The 20,021-nt window shown below is 43.6% G+C and overlaps 1 protein-coding gene across 1 annotated transcript in view; it reads left to right on the top strand.

The window, feature by feature from the left end:
- The window catches only part of TRHDE (thyrotropin releasing hormone degrading enzyme), a 1,416,750-nt gene that overhangs the window by 1,187,267 nt on the left and 209,462 nt on the right, over positions 1–20,021 (top strand). Inside the window, exons 11-12 of the mRNA XM_073651798.1 lie at positions 17,614–17,747; positions 17,847–17,902. Coding sequence (XP_073507899.1) covers positions 17,614–17,747; positions 17,847–17,902 — 190 coding nt within the window. The remainder of the gene's footprint in view (positions 1–17,613; positions 17,748–17,846; positions 17,903–20,021) is intronic.

Below are 20,021 nucleotides of genomic sequence, written 5' to 3' on the forward strand. Positions count from 1 at the left end.
TCCGCACCACGATCCTCCACACTTCCTGGCAATTGTGTCTCGTCATCGTCCACCTCTTGTGACAAATTGCCTGCGTCGACTTCCTGTGGCCGTAGCTGTTCAAATATTTGGGCATCGCTACATGGGATCTCCTCTTCCACCACTTCAAGCGGAGCAGACGAGGGGCACAAATATGGAAATGGACCAGTGAACAGCTCTTCAAAGTGTCCAACTGTGGGATCAGTTGCTGTCTGATGACACTCGGCATGGTGGGAGGAAGTAGCATCAGAGTGAGGAGGATTATGTGATCGAGACGCACGACTACTAAAACTTGACCGTGTGGAGAACAGACCGGAGGTGGTGGTGCACAGGTAACTGGAAGAATTATCTGCTATCCAATTAATAACCTGTTCACACTGATCAGTTCGCAATACTGGTGTTGTAGTGTGGTTCCCTAGTAATTCGGTCAAGAAGTGGGAGCGAGAAGATGTGGCTGTTGGTTGTGGCACATTTTCACCTTGACCACGGCCCCTTCCTCTACACGCACCATCATGTCCAGTTCCATGTCCCTTGCCACGCGCCTAGACCATTGTAAATTAAGTAAAATAGCTTACACTCGCACTATCAATGGAAAAAGGGTAATAAAAGGAGATTAGAACCGTGGAAGAGGAAAACCGCAGTTCTATTTCTCTTGCCTACACCAGACTCTTTTAAACAAATATATTGGTGTCTGACCAGTCAGGGAGACACTATTACAGGTTATTTTTTTACGGCAAAAAATGCCAAAAGCAGGATAATACAGAGATTTGACCCGTGGATCTGCAAAACCACAGTTCTATTCCTCTGGCGTACACCAGACTCTTTTAAACAGATATATTGGTGTCTGATCAGTCAGGGAGACACCATTCCAGTTTTTTTTTACAGCAAAAATGCCAAAAACAGGATAATACAAAGATTTGACCCGTGTAACTGCAAAACCACAATTATAGTTATGTGGCCTACACCAGACTCTTTTAAACAGATATATTGGTGTCTGACCAGTCAGGGAGACACTATTACAGTTTTTTTTTACGGCAAAAAATGCCAATAACAGGATAATACATAGATTTGACCAGTGGAACTGCAAAACCACAGTTGTAGTTATGTGGAGTACACCAGAATCTTTTAAACAGATATATTGGTGTCTGACCAGTCAGGGAAACACTATTACAGTTTATTTTTACGGCAAAAAATGCCAAAAGCAGAATAATACAGAGATTTGACCCGTGGAACTGCAAAACCACAGTTCTATTTCTCTGGCCTACACCAGACTATTTTAAACAGATATATTGGTGTCTGACCAGTCAGGGAGACACTATTACCATTTTTTTTAAGGCAAAATATGCCAAAAACAGGATAATACAGAGATTTGACCCGTGGAACTGCAAAACCACAGTTATAGTTATGTGGCATACACCAGACTCTTTTAAACAGATATATTGGTGTCTGACCAGTCAGGGAGACATTATTACAGTTTTTTTTTTTACGGCAAAAAATGCCAAAAGCAGGATAATACAGAGATTTGACCCGTGGATCTGCAAAACCACAGTTCTATTCCTCTGGCGTACACCAGACTCTTTTAAACATATATATTGGTGTCTGATCAGTCAGGGAGACACTATTCCAGTTTTTTTTTACAGCAAAAATGCCAAAAACAGGATAATACAAAGATTTGACCCGTGTAACTGCAAAACCACAATTATAGTTATGTGGCATACACCAGACTCTTTTAAACAGATATATTGGTGTCTGACCAGTCAGGGAGACACTATTACAGTTTTTTTTTTTACGGCAAAAAATGCCAAAAACAGGATAATACAGAGATTTGACCCGTGGAACTGCAAAACCAGAGTTCTATTTTTCTGGCCTACTCCAAACTTTTTTAAACAGATATACTGGTGTCTGACCAGTCAGGGAGACACTATTACAGTTTTTTGTATGGCAAAAAATACCAAAAAAAGGATGATACAGAGATTTGACCCATGGAACTGCAAAACCACAGTTATTGTTATGTGGCGTGCACCAGAATCTTTTAAACAGATATATTGGTGTCTGACCAGTCAGGGAGACACTATTACAGTATTTTTTATGGCAAAAAAAATCCAAAAACAGGATAATACAGAGATTTGACCTGTGGAACTGCAAAGCCACAGTTCTATTTTTCTGACCTACACCAGACTCTTTAAACAGATATATTGGTGTCTGAACACTCACAGACACACTAATTTTTTTATTTTTTTGGGGGGGGGCTGGGCGGAATACCAGAAGGTTAATAAGAAGGGTATTTGTACAGTCTGACTGAGGAAAAAAAAAATACAGGATTTAGATGAAAAAAAAAAAAATTTCCTGGCCCCTGAGACCGGGGTGATAAGTCTAGCAATTTGACCAACAGAAGCACACAGGACTGTAATGCAGCATTTGCTGGTATAACCACTGCGTCTCCTATTCAGCCTGCCTGCTTGCCTTATATCTGGGATGGATATTAGTCCTGAGAAGGACTGTTTGTTTGATTTTGCAGGCTTTAGAGACCCTATACTACCTATTTCGCACTATATATCTCTCCCTAAATCAGCAGCGTTGTCCCTACACTGTCTGATCCAGAGCGACTGTGTCCAAGATGGCGGCGACCGGTTTTAAATACTCGAGGTGACGCTGTGCGGCGAACCAATCACTGTAATGCCCACAAACAACATGGCTGCGGCATTACAGTGACTGGCTGGCAATCCCTGCATGTTTATTGGCTCTATAAAGAGCGCCAAACGTGCTGGGCGGAGACCCGAGCTCCTGCTCGAGTAACCCGGAAATGCTCGGTGCTCGCCGAACATCCCGAGTAGTGAGATGCTCGGGCGAGTAACGAGCAGTGTCGAGCATGCTCGCTCAACACTATTCTTTGTGAATAGTCTTTTTTGGAGGTTTAGACAGAAACCCTAATGTAAATGCTCAACGAAGAGTGCAGCATAAATGTTTTATACTGATTTTTTGGAGGCCTTATGCACAAATAAATAGCAGCTGTATGGTGGTGTGATGACAAAAGAGTATTTTTGCTGTTTTCTATTTATTTTTTAAATTGTTGATTGTAAGGGTTAAATAATGTGACAGTTTTATGGATTTTATTGTTCAGCATGTGGCCATACAAGCTGTTTGTACTTTTTTATACAGTACAGACCAAAAGTTTGGACACACCTTCTCATTTAAAGATTTTTCTGTATTTTCATGACTATGAAAATTGTACATTCACACTGAAGGCATCAAAACTATGAATTAACACATGTGGAAATATATACTTAACAAAAAAGTGTGAAACAACTGAAAATATGTCTTATATTCTAGGTTCTTTAAAGTAGCCACCTTTTGCTTTGATGACTGCTTTGCACACTCTTGGCATTCTCTTGATGAGCTTCAAGAGGTAGTCACCGGAAATGGTTTTCACTTCACAGGTGTGCCCTGTCAGGTTTAATAAGTGGGATTTCTTGCCTTATAAATGGGGTTGGGACCATCAGTTGTGTTGTGCAGAAGTCTGGTGGATACACAGCTGATAGTCCTACTGAATAGACTGTTAGAATTTGTATTATGGCAAGAAAAAAGCAGCTAAGTAAAGAAAAACGAGTGGCCATCATTACTTTAAGAAATGAAGGTCAGTCAGTGCGAAAAATTGGGAAAACTTTGAAAGTGTCCCCAAGTGCAGTTGCAAAAACCATCAAGCGCTAGAAAGAAACTGGCTCACATGTGGACCGCCCCAGGAAAGAAGACCAAGAGTCACCTCTGCTTCTGAGGATAAGTTTATCCGAGTCACCAGCCTCAGAAATCGCAGGTTAACAGTAGCTCTGATTAGAGACCAGGTCAATGCCACACAGAGTTCTAGCAGCAGATACATCTCTTCAACAACTGTTAAGAGGAGACTTTGTGCAGCAGGCCTTCATGGTAAAATAGCTGCTAGGAAACCACTACTAAGGACAGGCAACAAGCAGAAAAGACTTGTTTGGGCTAAAGAACACAAGGAATGGGCATTAAACCAGTGGAAATCTGTGCTTTGGTCTGATGAGTCCAAATTTGAGATCTTTGGTTCCAACCACCGTGTCTTTGTGCGATGCAGAAAAGGTGAACGGATGGACTCTACATGCCTGGTTCCCACCGTGAAGCATGGAGGAGGAGGTGCGATGGTGTGGGGGTGCTTTGCTGGTGACACTGTTGGGGATTTATTCAAAATTGAAGGCATACTGAACCAGCATGTCTACCACAGCATGTTGCAGTGGCATGCTATTCCATCCAGTTTGCGTTTAGTTGGACCATCATTTATTTTTCAACAGAACAATGACCCCAAACACACCTCCAGGCTGTGTAAGGGCTATTTGACCTAGAAGGAGAGTGATGGGGTGCTATGCCAGATGACCCTGCCTCTGCAGTCACCAGACCTGAACCCAATCGAGATGGTTTGGGGTGAGCTGGACTGCAGAGTGAAGGCAAAAGGGCCAACAAGTGCTAAGCATCTCTGGGAACTCTTTCAAGATTGTTGGAAGACCATTTCTGGTGACGACCTGTTGAAGCTCATCAAGAGAATGCCAAGAGTGTGCAAAGCAGTCATCAAAGCAAAAGGTGGCTACTTTGAAGAACCTAGAATATAAGACATATTTCAGTTGTTTCACACTTTTTTGTTAAGTATATAATTCCACATGTGTTAATTCATAGTTTTGATGCCTTCTGTGTGAATGTACAATTTTCATAGTCAAGAAAATACTGAAAAATCTTTAAATGAGAAGGTGTGTCCAAACTTTTGGTCTGTACTGTATAATTTGATTTTACATTAAAAAATGTGATTTAAGTGGTGAAGCATTTTTTTTTCATGATTTTTCTGTTATTTACTTTGTGGTGGCTTTTTTATTCGCATAAAAAGAGTTGTAATGTTTTTACTTCTCTATAGAACCTCAACTACTATTTGTCTCATCTGTGGTTTAATATCCTGCAACATTTCTTTACTGCAAGGTACTAGACCATACCTGCATGAACTTGAGATCTTTCTTTAACTTTTGGGTGGCATGTCAACTGTCTGCACCCCTGTGTCGAGAACCCACTCTCTCTCACAACCCTTTAGCTGATTCAGTTGCTATTAATCACAGCATCTAGAATGTTAACCAGACAGGGATGGTGCTGGAGGTGATGATGTGACTTGCTGTTACTGCAGGAGCTTGGCTGAAAGTGAAACCAAGTACCTCGTGGTGATCATTAAGACACCGCTTCTGTGCCTTCATGATCACCATGGTGTAACTGTGCATCAATTCACATTTACTCCTTCCCAATCATGCCATATATTTAGGTCAAATGTCAGGAATAGAGATGAGCGTTGTTCTACTCGAACTGTTCGCCAATCTCAAATTCGAGCTGTTTTGGGCGGTGTTCGAGCCGGTCGGCGAACACGAACAATTTGAGAAAAATTCGGCTGTTCGAGGTTATGTTCGATAACTGTTCGTGCACCAAAATCATAACTGGATTTTTTCTCAGTAATGATGAAAATTAATGTTAATACGCAGTTTGAGTGTACAGCGGGGCGGGGGGAGGGGCAGGGGATGGATCTCTGCAGGAACAATGAAGATCTCCATTTTTTTTTCTCTTTCCCGCATTTGCAGTGGGGAGGTGCAATCTGTCAGCCTATCAGCAGCGCACACACGGAGCGAAGTGCTTTTTTTCACACAAGCAAGGGCATGTGTGATTGGCAGTGTATGTCACATGTCCTTGCCCTATAAGACCAAGCCATTTTCCCCGTCGCCACCATTTTCTCACTGCTGCAGCTGCATGTTAGACGGCACCGCTGTTGCTGTGTGCGCTATACCTTGTTAATTTCAAGCCAATTTTCGCACAAATATACAGATAGCTTGGGAGTAGGGAATAGTTGTGATTGCAGTCCTTTTAAGGACTAGGTTACAGCATTTCCTACGACTTTTATCAGGCAGGTCTGTGCTCTTAAATAGATAGATTGTGGGAGTAAAGACTAATTGTAATTGGAGTCCTTTTCAGGACTAGGTTACATCAGTTCCTATCAGTTTTTGCCAGGCAGGTCTGTGCCAGTGCTGTGCAAGTTTTTTTCACAGCATTTGGCTGAATCTAGCAAAGCTAATCCTTTTTGGCCTATTGCAGAGTGTGTTAGTCAGTGGAGTAGCCTATCTGTGTTGCAAGATATACCACCTGTGTATAGAATACCAATTTTTTTACTGCACCTAGTGAAGTAAAATCTTTTGGGCATAGCATCATTCTATTTGTCCATCTATACTGACCTCCATCAGGTTGCAAATTAAAAATAATTTTTTTCTGCATCTAGCTCTGAATAAATATTTGGGCTTCTAGCGGTGTGTGGGACTTGGTCTATTAGTCCATCTATACTGACCTCCATCAGGTTGCAAATTAAAAATAATTTTTTTCTGCATCTAGCTCTGAAAAAATATTTGGGCTTCTAGCAGTGTGTGGGACTTGGTCTATTAGTCCATCTATACTGACCTCCATCAGGTTGCAAATTGAATAAAAAAATTTTCTGCATCTAGCTCTGAAAAAATATTTGGGCTTCTAGCGGTGTGTGGGACTTGGTCTATTAGTCCATCTATACTGACCTCCATCAGGTTGCAAATTAAAAATAATTTTTTTCTGCATCTAGCTCTGAATAAATATTTGGGCTTCTAGCGGTGTGTGGGACTTGGTCTATTAGTCCATCTATACTGACCTCCATCAGGTTGCAAATTAAAAATAATTTTTTTCTGCATCTAGCTCTGAATAAATATTTGGGCTTCTAGCGGTGTGTGGGACTTGGTCTATTAGTCCATCTATACTGACCTCCATCAGGTTGCAAATTAAAAATAATTTTTTTCTGCATCTAGCTCTGAAAAAATATTTGGGCTTCTAGCAGTGTGTGGGACTTGGTCTATTAGTCCATCTATACTGACCTCCATCAGGTTGCAAATTGAATAAAAAAATTTTCTGCATCTAGCTCTGAAAAAATATTTGGGCTTCTAGCGGTGTGTGGGACTTGGTCTATTAGTCCATCTATACTGACCTCCATCAGGTTGCAAATTAAAAATAATTTTTTTCTGCATCTAACCCAGCCAATAGTTTTGGCCTAATACCACAGTTTGGCCACTCAGCTCTGCTCGGTTACCATCCATTGTTTTTTTGTGCAAACAACTCCAGAGTTGTGAATTAGTTAACCACCAAAATGAGTGGAAAAAGGCCTGCTGCTGGTGGAAAGGGGAATAGGCGTGTTGGGAAGGGGAAAAAAGGTTGTGTCCGTGGGGTAGGTGCAGAAGAAAGACCATCTTCCAGCCAAACTAAAATGTCTACTTCTTTTAGCGGACAATGTGATAAGATCCCTTTCTTACGGCCACGCCAATCGCTACAAATTCCAGATGAGGCACAAAAACAGCAGGTGCTTCAACGGATATCAAGTGCTCCTTTAAGTGGGCTCTCCTCCACATCAACTTCAACATCACAAATACTCCAGTCCTCAAAGGTGTCACCCAAATCGCACCTGCTTCTTCACAGCTCCCAAATCTCCAGCTGCCCGTCTGAGTATGAGGTAGAACAGATGGTTGAGTCTGCAGAGCTGTTTACTCATACTATAGCCTGGGAATCAGAGGTCGACTCCAGCGCTTCTGTGAATCCAGACGAGGAAATGATCTGCACTGATGCCCAGAATCTTTATGAGTCGGATCCAGGACCAGACGCAGAAGGTTCTGACCATAATGTAGACCCTCATTCCCAAACTGTAACTCCTGTTGGTGGAGACAATGAGGAAGACGATGATAAGACTCAAATACCTGATTGGAGCGACAACTTTAGTTTTTTGTCAGGGCAGGAACAGGTTGGCTCTGAGGACGACGGGTGTGATAACGCACAGGGTGATGATGATGAGGTCGGAGATCCCACTTACTGTCAACCCACAGTCAGCCAAGAGATGAGGTCAGCAGAGGAGGTGGAGGAAGATGCTAGTGACGACGAGGTCAGGTTGCGCCTTCCTGGACAGAGACGTAGTACTGGAAGCACGTCAACAACTGCATCCTCAAACACAACTCTGCCTCTCACCACAAGTCGTGGTGGCTCTTCAGGTCGCATGGGTGCTAAGCCTTGCATAGCCTGGGCATTTTTTCAGATCGATAAAGATGACCCAACTCGTGTTATCTGTAACATTTGTCAGCAAAAGCTAAGTAGAGGCCAAAAAATACATAGTTTGAGTACTTCATGCATGAACCGGCACATGGACATGAAGCATAAGTTGCAGTGGGAAGCTCAGTGTGCTACAATGCGGTCTAGCCGGCCGGGCCAACCACCGTCTGCCATATCTTGTGCATCCGCGGCCTCTTCATCCTCTGTGACTGGGAGGACAGCAGTCACACCTGTTTTGGGGCGCAGACCTGCCACCTCTTTACCCGCAACAGCCAGCGTGATTGGCAGGTCATCATTTTCTTTGGAGGTGGTAACACCAGCTGGTCTTGAGCGCTGTCCGACATCGATAGCACCACCTTTGGATCAAGGCAACCTAACATGTCCGCCTGCATCTTCCTCACAGACCGGCAGTTTGCCGGGGACACCCTTATCAACCCCGTCTAAGCACAATAGCCAGCCCTCGGTCCCTCAGATGTGGACAAGTAAAAGACCATTTCCTCCTAGCCATGAGAAAGCTAAGAGGTTGAATTTCACCATCTGCAAGCTCTTGGCTACAGAAATGCTGCCTTTCCGCCTGGTGGACACAGAGGATTTTCGAGACCTTATGTCCGTCGCAGTGCCCCAGTACCAGATGCCCAGTCGGCACTACTTCTCAAAGAAAGGTGTGCCTGCGCTCCACCAGCATGTCGCACACAACATCACCGCTTCTTTGAGAAACTCTGTGTGTGACAGGGTGCATTTCACCACAGACACTTGGACGAGTAGGCATGGACAGGGGCGTTACATGTCGCTGACTGGGCACTGGGTAACTATGGTGACAGCAGGACAAGGGGCTGCTGTCCAAGTCTTGCCGTCCCCACGAGTTGTGCGTCAATCCTCTTTATGTCAAAGTTCCTCCACTGCTTCTGCCTCCTCAACCTCCTCTCGGTCTTCCACCTGCACCCAAAGCCTGTCTGGTTATGCCACAAGCTTTCTAACTGCGCAGAATGGATCCTGCACACCTCCTTACTATGCTGGCAGTAGGGCTCAACGTCATCAGGCGGTTTTTACATTGAAATGTCTGGGAAATGTGAGTCACACAGCTGAGGAGTTGTGGTCAGCTCTGGAGAACCAATTTCATGAATGGTTGTCTCCACTGGACCTGAAACCAGGGAAGGCCGTGTGCGACAATGCTGCAAACCTGGGTGCGGCCCTTCGCCGGGGCAATGTCACACACGTGCCTTGTATGGCTCACGTGTTGAACCTGGTTGTCCAGCAATTTTTAGCCCACTATCCCAGACTAGATGGCCTTCTGCAGAGGGCACGGTCGCTGTGTGCTCACTTCCGCCGTTCGCATCCCGCAGCTCAGCGACTTACATCTCTACAGAAGTCGTTGGGCCTGCCACTTCACCGGCTAAAATGCGATGTGCCTACCCGGTGGAATTCAACTCTGCACATGTTGCAGCGACTGTGGCAGCACCGACAAGCCCTGGTGCAATACGTTCTGACGTATAGCCTGGGCCAACGAGATTCAGAGGTGGGGCAAATCACGCTGGAGGAGTGGTCTCAGATCAGGGACCTATGCACCCTTCTGCACAGTTTAGAAATGGCGACGAAGATGTTTAGTGCTGACGATGCCATTATCAGCATGACTATTCCGGTGATTTACATGCTGGAGCACATGTTAAACAGAATTCGGAGTCAGGTGGTGGCACAAGAGGAGGTGGAGGAAGTAGAGGAGGAGGAGTTGTATGCGGAAGGGCTAACATCTGCAAGGTCCAGACGGTCGGCAGCACCAGGGTGGCAGGCATGTGAGGGTGGGGGAGATGATTTTACCAGGGTGCATGGTAGCAGCCAAACTAGTGAGGAAGGTGCAGGAGCCCAGGAAGAAGTGGAGGACGAACTGATGGAAGACTCATCAGATGAGGGAGACCTTGATCACATTTCTGTTGTGCGAGGTTGGGGGGAGAGGACAGAGGAAGGAAGCATGATTGTTACCTCGCCACCAACACAACAGGGACTTGGTGCTCCTGGATGTGCAACACACATGAGTGCCTTCTTGCTGCACTACCTGCAACATGACCCTCGAATTGTGAGAATTAGAAATAATCCTGACTACTGGGTTGCCACACTGTTAGATCCCCGGTACAAAAGTAAATTTGCAGAAATTATTCCTGCCATAGAAAGGGATGCACGCATGCAGGGGTATCAGCAGAGACTGTTGCAGAATCTTACATGTGCTTTTCCACAAAATACCAGTGGTGCACGTAGTGAATCTCACAGTTCCAACTTGCCAACCGTGGGACCGTCAAGTGTTCAGCACTCAAACCGTAACAGAACCACAGTATCTGCTGGTAACATCAATTTTGCGGAATCATTTCACCACTTTTTTAGCCCATCCTTTGCAAGGCCACAGGAGACAAGAAGTCTGACACATAGTCAACGCCTAGAGACGATGGTACAGGAGTATCTCCAAGTAAACATTGAAGCCACGACTGTGTCACTGGACCCTTGCTCTTTTTGGGCTTCCAATCTGGATAAATGGCCGGAGCTAGCCACTTACGCCTTGGAGATCTTGTCATGCCCCGCAGCCAGCGTTCTGTCTGAACGTGTGTTCAGCGCTGCTGGTGGTGTGCTGACAGATAAGCGCACGCGGCTCTCCACTGATAATGTAGACAGACTCACGTTCATAAAGATGAACAAATCATGGATCCGAAACGACTTTTCTACCCCTGTGTCATCCTGGGGAGAGTAAAAGCTTGATGATTGGTTAAAATCACCCTACCAACCATTTTAAGCTTTCAAATTACTAATCATGTTTATCTGTATCTTGACTGGAAAATAATTTGGGCTTTGTAGCAGTGTGCAGCACTGATCCTATTAGGCCATCTATAATAAGCTTCACCAGATTTAAAATTAAAAATAATTTTTAGCTGCATCTAGCCCGGAAAATAATTTTGGGGCTCCGAGATGCGCAAGACACATAAGTGCCTTCTTGCTGCACTACCTGCAGCATGACCCTCATATTGTCAGAATTCGAAGTAATCATGACTACTGGGTTGCCACACTCTTAGATCCCCCAAACTTTTCGATCAACCTTTTCATTTTAATAAAGACCAAAAAAATGGTCATTTTTGAAATTATAAGCATTAGCAGGTTGTTAGAAACTGAAATCAAACAGTTTTCAACTCAAAACTTTATTCTAGGTGATGTTACATTTTCACATAGGACCCCTTGTTCGAAAGGAGCTTCTGAACTCTCTCGTCCATTGAATTTGTCAGGTTTTGGATGGTTTCTGCTTCAATTGTTTTGCATGAGGACAGAATACCCTCCCAGAGCTGTTGCTTAGATGTGAACTGCCTCCCGCCATCATAGACACTCCTTTTAATGATGCTCCAAAGGTTCTGAATGGGGTAGAGGTCAGGGGAGCATGGGGGTCACACCATAAGTTTGTCCCCTTTTATGCCCATATCAGCCAGAGATGCAGATGTTTTATGTGCAGCATGAGATGGTGCATTATCATACAGAAAAATGATCTTGCTGTGAAATACACGGTTCTTCTTCTTGAACCATGGCAGGAAGTGCTGTTTGAGAAAATCCACATACATTATGGAGTTCATCTTTAGCGCCTTCAGGGATCCTAAAGGGGCCGAGAATCTCTCTCCCCATGATTCCAGCCCAAAACATTACTCCACCTCCTCCTTGTTGGCGCTGTAGCCGTGTTTGCGTGGGGTGTCCATCAACCAGCCATCCTCCACTCCATTCATCTGGACCATCGAGCGCTGCACGGCACTCATCCGTGAACAAAACAGTTTTGAAATCAGTCTTCATGTAATGTTTGGCCCACTGGAGCCGTTTCTGCTTGTGTGAAGTGGATAGAGGAGGTCGACAGGATGGCGTATGCACAGCTGCAAACCTCTGAAGGACCCTGCATCTTGTTGTTCGGGGGACGTTGGAGGCACAAGCAGCTTCAAAAACTTGTCTGCTGCTATGACAAGGCTTTTTTGCCGCTGCTCTTTCAACCTGACGTAATTGCCTGTAGGAAAGAGTCCTCAATTTGCCCTTATCAGCACGCACACGTGTGTACTGTGAATCAGCTACATACTTCTTCATTGCCAAGACACTTCATCCTGATCATCGCACAATGTTGATTGTAGTCATGCCTTGACCTAAACACTCCACAATTTGTTGCTTCTCAGCAGCCGACACATCCTTTTTCTTTCCCATTTTGGCAGAAAATGTAGGCTGCTTAATAATGTGAGAGAGCCTTCTTAAGTAGTCTTGCCTTTCATTGGACACACCTGCCAAACTAATTAGCACAGGTGTCTGCAATTGCTTACAGTGATATAAAGAGCCCTGACACACATCACCATCAATGAGTTTAACTGACAAACAAACAAATTCTTCCCTTATCACTCCTAAACACTTTTTGCATAATAATTTGGAACGCGGTGTACATGTGCTTTTCCACAAAACACCAGTGGTTCACGTAGTGAATCTTACAGTTCTAACTTGCCAACCGTGGTCTGTATGGAATTGTTCAATAAAGGGCCCAAAATTAAGATAACATAGATGGGAGAGGTCTCTATGAATAGGAATTCCTAAGTATTTGATACCCTGTGAGGGCCAGGCAAAGGGAAAGTTGGACTGGATGGAATCCTATATGGATTTAGGGAGGGAGACATCGAGGGCCTCAGACTTCGCTGCATTGATTTTAAAATTTTACCATGTAACAAAGTGATCTATTTCAGCCATAACAGCAGGGATGGATATATGTGATTGAGTGATATATACTAGGACATCATCAGCAAATAGAGAGCACTTGTACTCGGTGCCTCCCACCTCAATCCACCTAATATTGGGGTTATGGCGAATTGATGAGAGCAGGTGCTCCGTCACTAGGATGTATAAGAGAGGGGACAGAGGACATCCCTGCCTTGTCCCATTGGTGATTGTGAAAGGTGATGAAAATGTTCTGACGCACCCCCTGGGCCTTGGGACACCCGGAGCCGGACCCTTTTTGGTGGATGCTGGTGGTTGTAGTCTTCGTGGCGGCGATCCGGTTCCGTGGCTCAGGGCGGTCAAACCAGTGGCGGAACTATTTATGTGGTTTTGATGTTTAAATGTCCGACTACGCCACCCGTGGATTGCGGTCAGAGTGAACCGCCGCTACAGGGCAGACCGCTAAGGCTGGTGTTGTGGGTGCAGCAGAGCGTAGCATAACTCCCCACGGGAGGAGTATAGCCTCAGGGCAGTGTATGCGGAGGATGGGGGTGATGGTGCAGGGCAGCAGCAGTAACGACACGGAGTCAGTGATGCAGTTCAGGGCCTTTACTCACAGTTCTTATTATCCAGACCACGTCTGCAGGTAACGGCTGCCCACGTCGTACTGTGCTCACCAGGTGAGGGGCTCAGACAACTCCCAGATAACTTTGGAGCGCTTCACAGGACCCCCTTTGTGTGTCCTTTGTCTGGCCTTTCTTACCAACACTTCTGTCCGGCTGCCTCGGGCCTCCTCTTGGTAAACTTGGCGCCAGTTTCCCTGACCCTATGTGGTGCCTTCCTAGCGGGTGGAGCAAGGGGCTGCGCCACATAAAATGTCAGAGCCTCCGGTTTCTAGCTGAGGGTCGTTTCCTGCCTCCACTAGTTCGGGGACCGGTCTCCCCCTTTGGCCTGACCCCTCCACGCAGGTGGATTCGGGCGTGCGGTGGCGACTCGCCCGTCCGCACCCCTGGGATCCCTTCATTCCTCGTTCCTGGAGCCTTCTCCGCTCCTCTTCCTTCCTTCTCCCTCTTGCAGGCCTGGGCCTCTGTTACTAGGCCCGCCTCCGGAGCAGAGCTCATGCAGAGCCCCTGCTCCCTGCCACTTCTGCTCAGACTTCTCTGCACTGAACTAAGATGGTGCCCACCTTTTATACTCCCTTCTCAATGCACCCAGGAACTGCTTCCTCCCTGCTCCTGCACTGCAGGGTTCCCCTTCCTCAGTGTTCCCTCCCCTCACTCCAGCCAGGGACAGGGACTGTCGTGCCCATCTCAGGGGCATATTGGTCGCCCTGCCCCACGGCAATGTGGTGTAATGCATGCAGGTGTCGGGTCCTGATCCACACTCCATCCTTATCTGAGAGTGAGATATCACACCTCTGGGTGAGGTGCAATACGTCTGTAGCAACCGAGCCCTCGGTGCTACAGTTCCATTTATCTTCAGCCTAGGTGACGTATTGTGATACAGGGCCGTGATTTTGGCTATAAAAGGGTCCCCTAGACCCCTACCCCAAGCTTTTTAAGAGAATCATATATGGCGTGCCAGGAGACTCTATGGAATGCTTTCTCAGCATCCAACGAGAGTATCTACTTACAAATTTTTAACTGCATCTAGCCCAGGAAATACTTTGTGCCTAGTAGCAGTGTCTGCTAGTCAGCGGATTATCCCGGCTGTTAATCAAGCTGCACCACCTGTAGTTTGGACACTTAATTTTTTCAAAGGAAATGCTTCGGGACCACGGGATACTTAGTGAAGAGCATCAGGAGGCACCCCAAGGCATAGGGGCTGGGACTGGCACTAGGATGCCTTGCGGTGGACAGCCGAGCTCGATCCTTATAAAAGCTTTTTAACTGCAGCAGCTTTAGTGGACGCTACTGGAGCTGGAATTACGCGGCTGCTGGCATGAGACTTGCCCTCCAATAGATCCTTGTAAATGGATTTAAAGTGTATTCATTCAAATTAGAGGGACAATTTAAATTAAAAAGCTTAGAGCTGCCTCCACCACAGGGGGGCTCTCTCGACCCACCAGCGGACAGGCACCAGTATTGGGAGAGGGGGGCTGGCCGTCAGGGTTCACCGCGGCTCTGGCACAAACCCGGCGACACGGAGGTGGCACGGGCAGGAGCGGACTGGCCGTCTCGGCTTCTCACTTTTTGGATTTTAGAAGGGCATGACATGCCTATATCTGTGTCTCCCCCTCCTTTTACTCCTCCACCTCTTTTCTTTTCGCATGACTATATGTACTTGTCACTTTTCCATGTGTTAGTTGTGTCTTCTGAGCAGTTTGTCAGCTTTTGGACACCTTTGAAGGTGTTTTCTATGTGTTTCTATGTGTTTTTGTTTGCCTGCCATTGGTTTTAACGGTGTTCGAAGGTGTTCGACGAACAGTTCGACGAACAGTTCGGCGAATACACGGGTGTTCGACGAACCGAACCGAACTCGAACACTACGGGGGTGGCTCAACACTAGTCAGGAAGTGGTTAAAAATGAAACAATATATTATGTACTGGCAGGAAACTATAAAACAGTGCTTTCCAATTCCAGTCCTCAAGAGCTACCAACAGGTCATGTTTTAAGGATTTCCTTAGTGTTGCACAGGTGATGTAATTAACTCTTGGGCAATACCAAGGAAATCCTGAAAACAAGACATGTTGGTGGCTCTTGTGGTCTGGAGTAGGGGAGCACTGCTATAGAACATGTATGTGCTTAGAAGAAAGCGTGTTTCTCCTTAACATCTTAGTTTCTGAATGTTTTTGTTCATGATTGTGAGAACAGCTGCTGTATAAATAATTTCCAATACACTGTTATTTAGGCTGAGAAATTTTCATTCTTAATGACAAAGTAATTGCCTCAGACAATTAGTTAGCTTAATGAGCACAAAGTACTGTTTATCATCCATTTCTGTTTCTATTATAACATCTCCACTAATTGTTTAGAAATAGCACAGTTTATATATATATAAATCTATATATTTATAGATATATGTATATGTTTATATGTATATATATATACACAGTGGGTACGGAAAGTATTCAGACCCCTTTCAATTTTTCACTCTTTGTTTCTTTGCAGCCATTTGGCAACTTCTAAAAAGTTCATTTTTTTCTCATTAAAGTACACTCTACACCCCATCTTGACTGAAAAAAACAGAAATGTAAACATTTTTGCAAATTTATTAAAAAAGAAAAACTGAAATATCACATAGTCATAAGTATTCAGACCCTTTGCTCAGTATTGAGTAGAAACACCCTTTTGAGCTAGTACAGCCATGAGTCTTCTTGGTAATGATGCAACACGTTTTTCACACCTGGATTTGGGGATCCTCTGCCATTCTTCCTTGCAGATCCTCTCCAGTTCCGTCAGGTTGGATGGTGAACATTAGTGGACAGCCATTTTCAGGTCTCTCCAGAGATGCTCAATTGGGTTTAGATCAGGGCTTTGGCTGGGCTAGTCAAGAATGCTCACAGAGTTGTTCTGAAGCCACTCCTTTGTTATTTTAGCTGTGTGCTTAGGGTCGTTGTCTTGTGGGAAGGTTAACCTTTGGCCAAGTCTGAGGTCCAGAGCACTCTGGAAGAGGTTTTCATCCAGGATATCTCTGTACTTGGCCACATTCATGTTTCCTTCAATTGCAACCAGTCATCCTGTCCCTGCAGCTGAAAAATACTCCCATAGCATGATGCTGCCACCATCATATTTCACTGTTGGGATTGTATTGGGCAAGTGATGAGCCGTGCCTGGTTTTCGCCACACATACCGCTTAGGATTATTACTAAAAAAGTTCTATCTTCATCTCATCAGACCAGAGAATCTTATTTCTCATAGTCTGGGAGTCCTTCATGTGTTTTTGAGCGAACTCTATGTGGGCTTTCATATGTCTTGCACTGAGGAGAGGCTTCTGTCGGGCCACTCTGCCATAAAGGCCCAACTGGTGGAGGGCTGCAGTGATAGTTGACTTCGTGGAACTTTCTTCCATCTCCCTACTGCATCTCTGGAGCTCAACCACAGTGATATTGGGGTTCTTCTTTACCTCTCTCACCAAGGCTCCACTCCCACGATTGCTCAGTTTGGATGGACAGCCAGGTCTAGGAAGACTTCTGGTGGTCCCAAACTTCTTCCATTTAAGGATTATGGAGGCCACTGTGCTCTTAGGAACCTTGAATAATGCAGAAATTATTTTGTAACCTTGGCAAGATCTGTGCCTTGCCACAATTCTGTCTCTGAGCTCCTTGGGCTGTTCATTGGAGCTCATGATTCTCATTTGGTCTGACATGCACTGTGAACTGTGAGGTGTTATATAGACAGGTGTGTGCCTTTCCAAATCAAGTCCTATCAGTTTAAATAAGCACAAATGGACTCCAATGAAGGAGTAGAACCATTTCAAGGAGGATTACATAGAAATGGACAGCATGTGACTTAAATTTGAGTGTCTGAGCAAAGGGTCTGAATACTTATGACCATGTGATATTTCAGTTTTTCTTTTTTAATAAATTTACACAAATTTCTACATTTCTGGTTTTTTTCCAGTCAAGATGGGGTGCAGAGTATACTTTAATGAGAAAAAAAATGAACTTTTTAGAATTTACCAAATGGCTGCAATGAAACAAAAAGTGAAAAATTGAAAGGGGTCTGAATACTTTTCATACCCACTGTATATATACAGTATTCTGTATATACACACATACTAATAATATACTTTCTTTTTTACATTTTTAGAATACCACCATATTCCCACATTGGATGAAAGCAACTGGATACTTGGGAATATTGATCAGATTGGCTACTTTAGAGTTAACTATGATGTCAAGAACTGGAGATTACTGATTGACCAGCTAATGAAGAACTGTGAGGTACTGTAAGTTCTTGTTAAGCTTCTTTTGCAGGGTTTTGTTTTGATCCAAGGCTCCTGACTAGCATTATAATCCTAAATGGTTCCATTTTTCTCATAGGTCATTTCTGTCAGTAATCGTGCTGGACTGATCGATGATGCTTTCAATCTGGCAAGGTATGTTTTCTTGCAGATGTCCAGCTTAATGAGCAATCTTGTCAACTATTGTTTGAAAGCTTCAGTGGAGAATGCACCACTTTTCCGTTCAATTTATGTGGATGGGTTTTCACACTTGAAGAGACGTGATTTTTCTCCTGACTTTCCATGCATAACACTCCTTTTGTTTCTTTCTGATGCTATCATTCCACAGTCTGAAGCACTCACTCCATTACTGTTCAATAGCCGCTTCAGGTTATTTCCGTAGATGCAAAGACTTGATCAATTTCTTAGCAGGTTTATTCTGAAGATTAATGATCCACTACTTTTTCTTTACCTAATGAACTGATTTAAAAATGACCAAGATGCTATATTACATTTTTTCAAAGGAAACACCTTCATGCTTCAATTACTCTGTTTTGTTTTCACCATGCACGAAGATACTGAAGACTGATCATTTTGATCACCAAAAAAATGATGTCTTTATGATTAGTTTAGGCTTGCAGAATTAAGTGCTAAAACTCTCATATCATCGCCTTGTTCAAAAGTTTATTTAACAAGATACATATTTAAAATATTGTATTATGTTGTTTATTGTTTTTATGACATAACATTAATTACATAATATGTTCATCACAGAAAACAAAAAGAAAATGGTTTGCCTTTGACATGTATTGGATACCAAACTTATGCTAGTTTAAACATTAGTCCTAAATTACACTTCATCTCCATTATTCTTGTGCACAAGTAGAAAATGTTAATTCACTGTAAAGCAGGAGTTATGGGGATCACACCAGTAATCAAGCTTGAGTACAACCTGCTTCTTCATTTTTATGTAGATGTATTACTTCTTCATCGTCCTGTCTGCATTGTTTTATTATAAAATGTGCATACGTGCACCTGAAAAAGATTGTTTTAGATTAGTAATAATGAGTTGATTTTATTACCACATATTGTAGTACTCTAGTTCATGAGCTTTCCCCAGTTGATCAGCACAGCCTATTAATAAGTTTATAAATAAGAGAACTGCTAACTTTTGTTAAAAGTGAACCTCTTTCTTGTAATTATCTTATGCAACCCCTGTTGTATTTTGCATCTTTAAAGGAAAAGTGCATAAAAGTGTGCATAAATTACAAATCTTCAATTTTTTTCTTACATTTTTTAAAAATTATTTCATGATTTCAGATAGAATTATATCAAAATGTTTGTAATTATTTTTACTTGCAAAAAAAATGAAATGTATTTGTTCAAAATATTTTCATACCAAAGCTACTACCATTTTCCACAAAACTGTCAGTTGGGGACAAACTAAAAATATCAAATGAACAAAATGTTTATATCCCTCTGCAATTATTGCTATCTGTGAGTATGGGAGTGCTCATTCTAAAATGTGTAACTGAAAACACTGTTAAAATTTTAGAGTCCTCAGTATTGTCCACTGATTGACGTCCGATCAAGGGTTGTGATGCCCCCCAAATTGTCTAAGGAGCAAATACCTTAATTGATATAGAAAGACATAAATCCATGTGACACATTCATTCCACCTCTAAGTACGTCAAAGGTCATCTTAAATTGACAGAAAAGTCTGGGAGTACAAACTTATGATGACCTTTGACATATTCAGAGCAGGAATTAACATTGACATCTAATGATTTGTTTATTTAAGATAACAGAAAGTTACTGAATTCATTCTTAATTCTCGAGTAGTTTTGAATTGTGCTCGGGCATTGTAGGACTGCCTGACCGTGACGTAGACGGAAACAGTCTATATAGGGGAAACATGGGGCTCTTATTTTCAGCCAAAATGTAGCAAATAATAAAGCAACCGAAAAATAACAAAGACTTGCTTGTCTAGATGATAACTAATACATCGTATCTCTGACTCATTCTACCATGGACATATGAGGGGCTTGGCTCTCCAGTACCTTGTATTTAGCTTTTTAACCCCTTACTGACTGAGCCAATTTTGCCCTTAATGACCGGGCCAATTTTTAGAAATCTAACAGTGTCAATTTATGTGGTAATAACTCTGGAAAGTTGCTTTAGCACATTTTTTTTCCCTTTTACAAATGGTAACACCAAAAAGTTGACTGCACAGTTTGTTACCCACTTTCTTTCGAGTGCAGTGATACCCGACATG

The sequence above is a fragment of the Phyllobates terribilis genome, unplaced genomic scaffold (assembly GCF_046119375.1).
Source record: "Phyllobates terribilis strain yellow unplaced genomic scaffold, ASM4611937v1 Scaffold_11__3_contigs__length_659146591, whole genome shotgun sequence".
NCBI lineage: Eukaryota > Metazoa > Chordata > Amphibia > Anura > Dendrobatidae > Phyllobates > Phyllobates terribilis.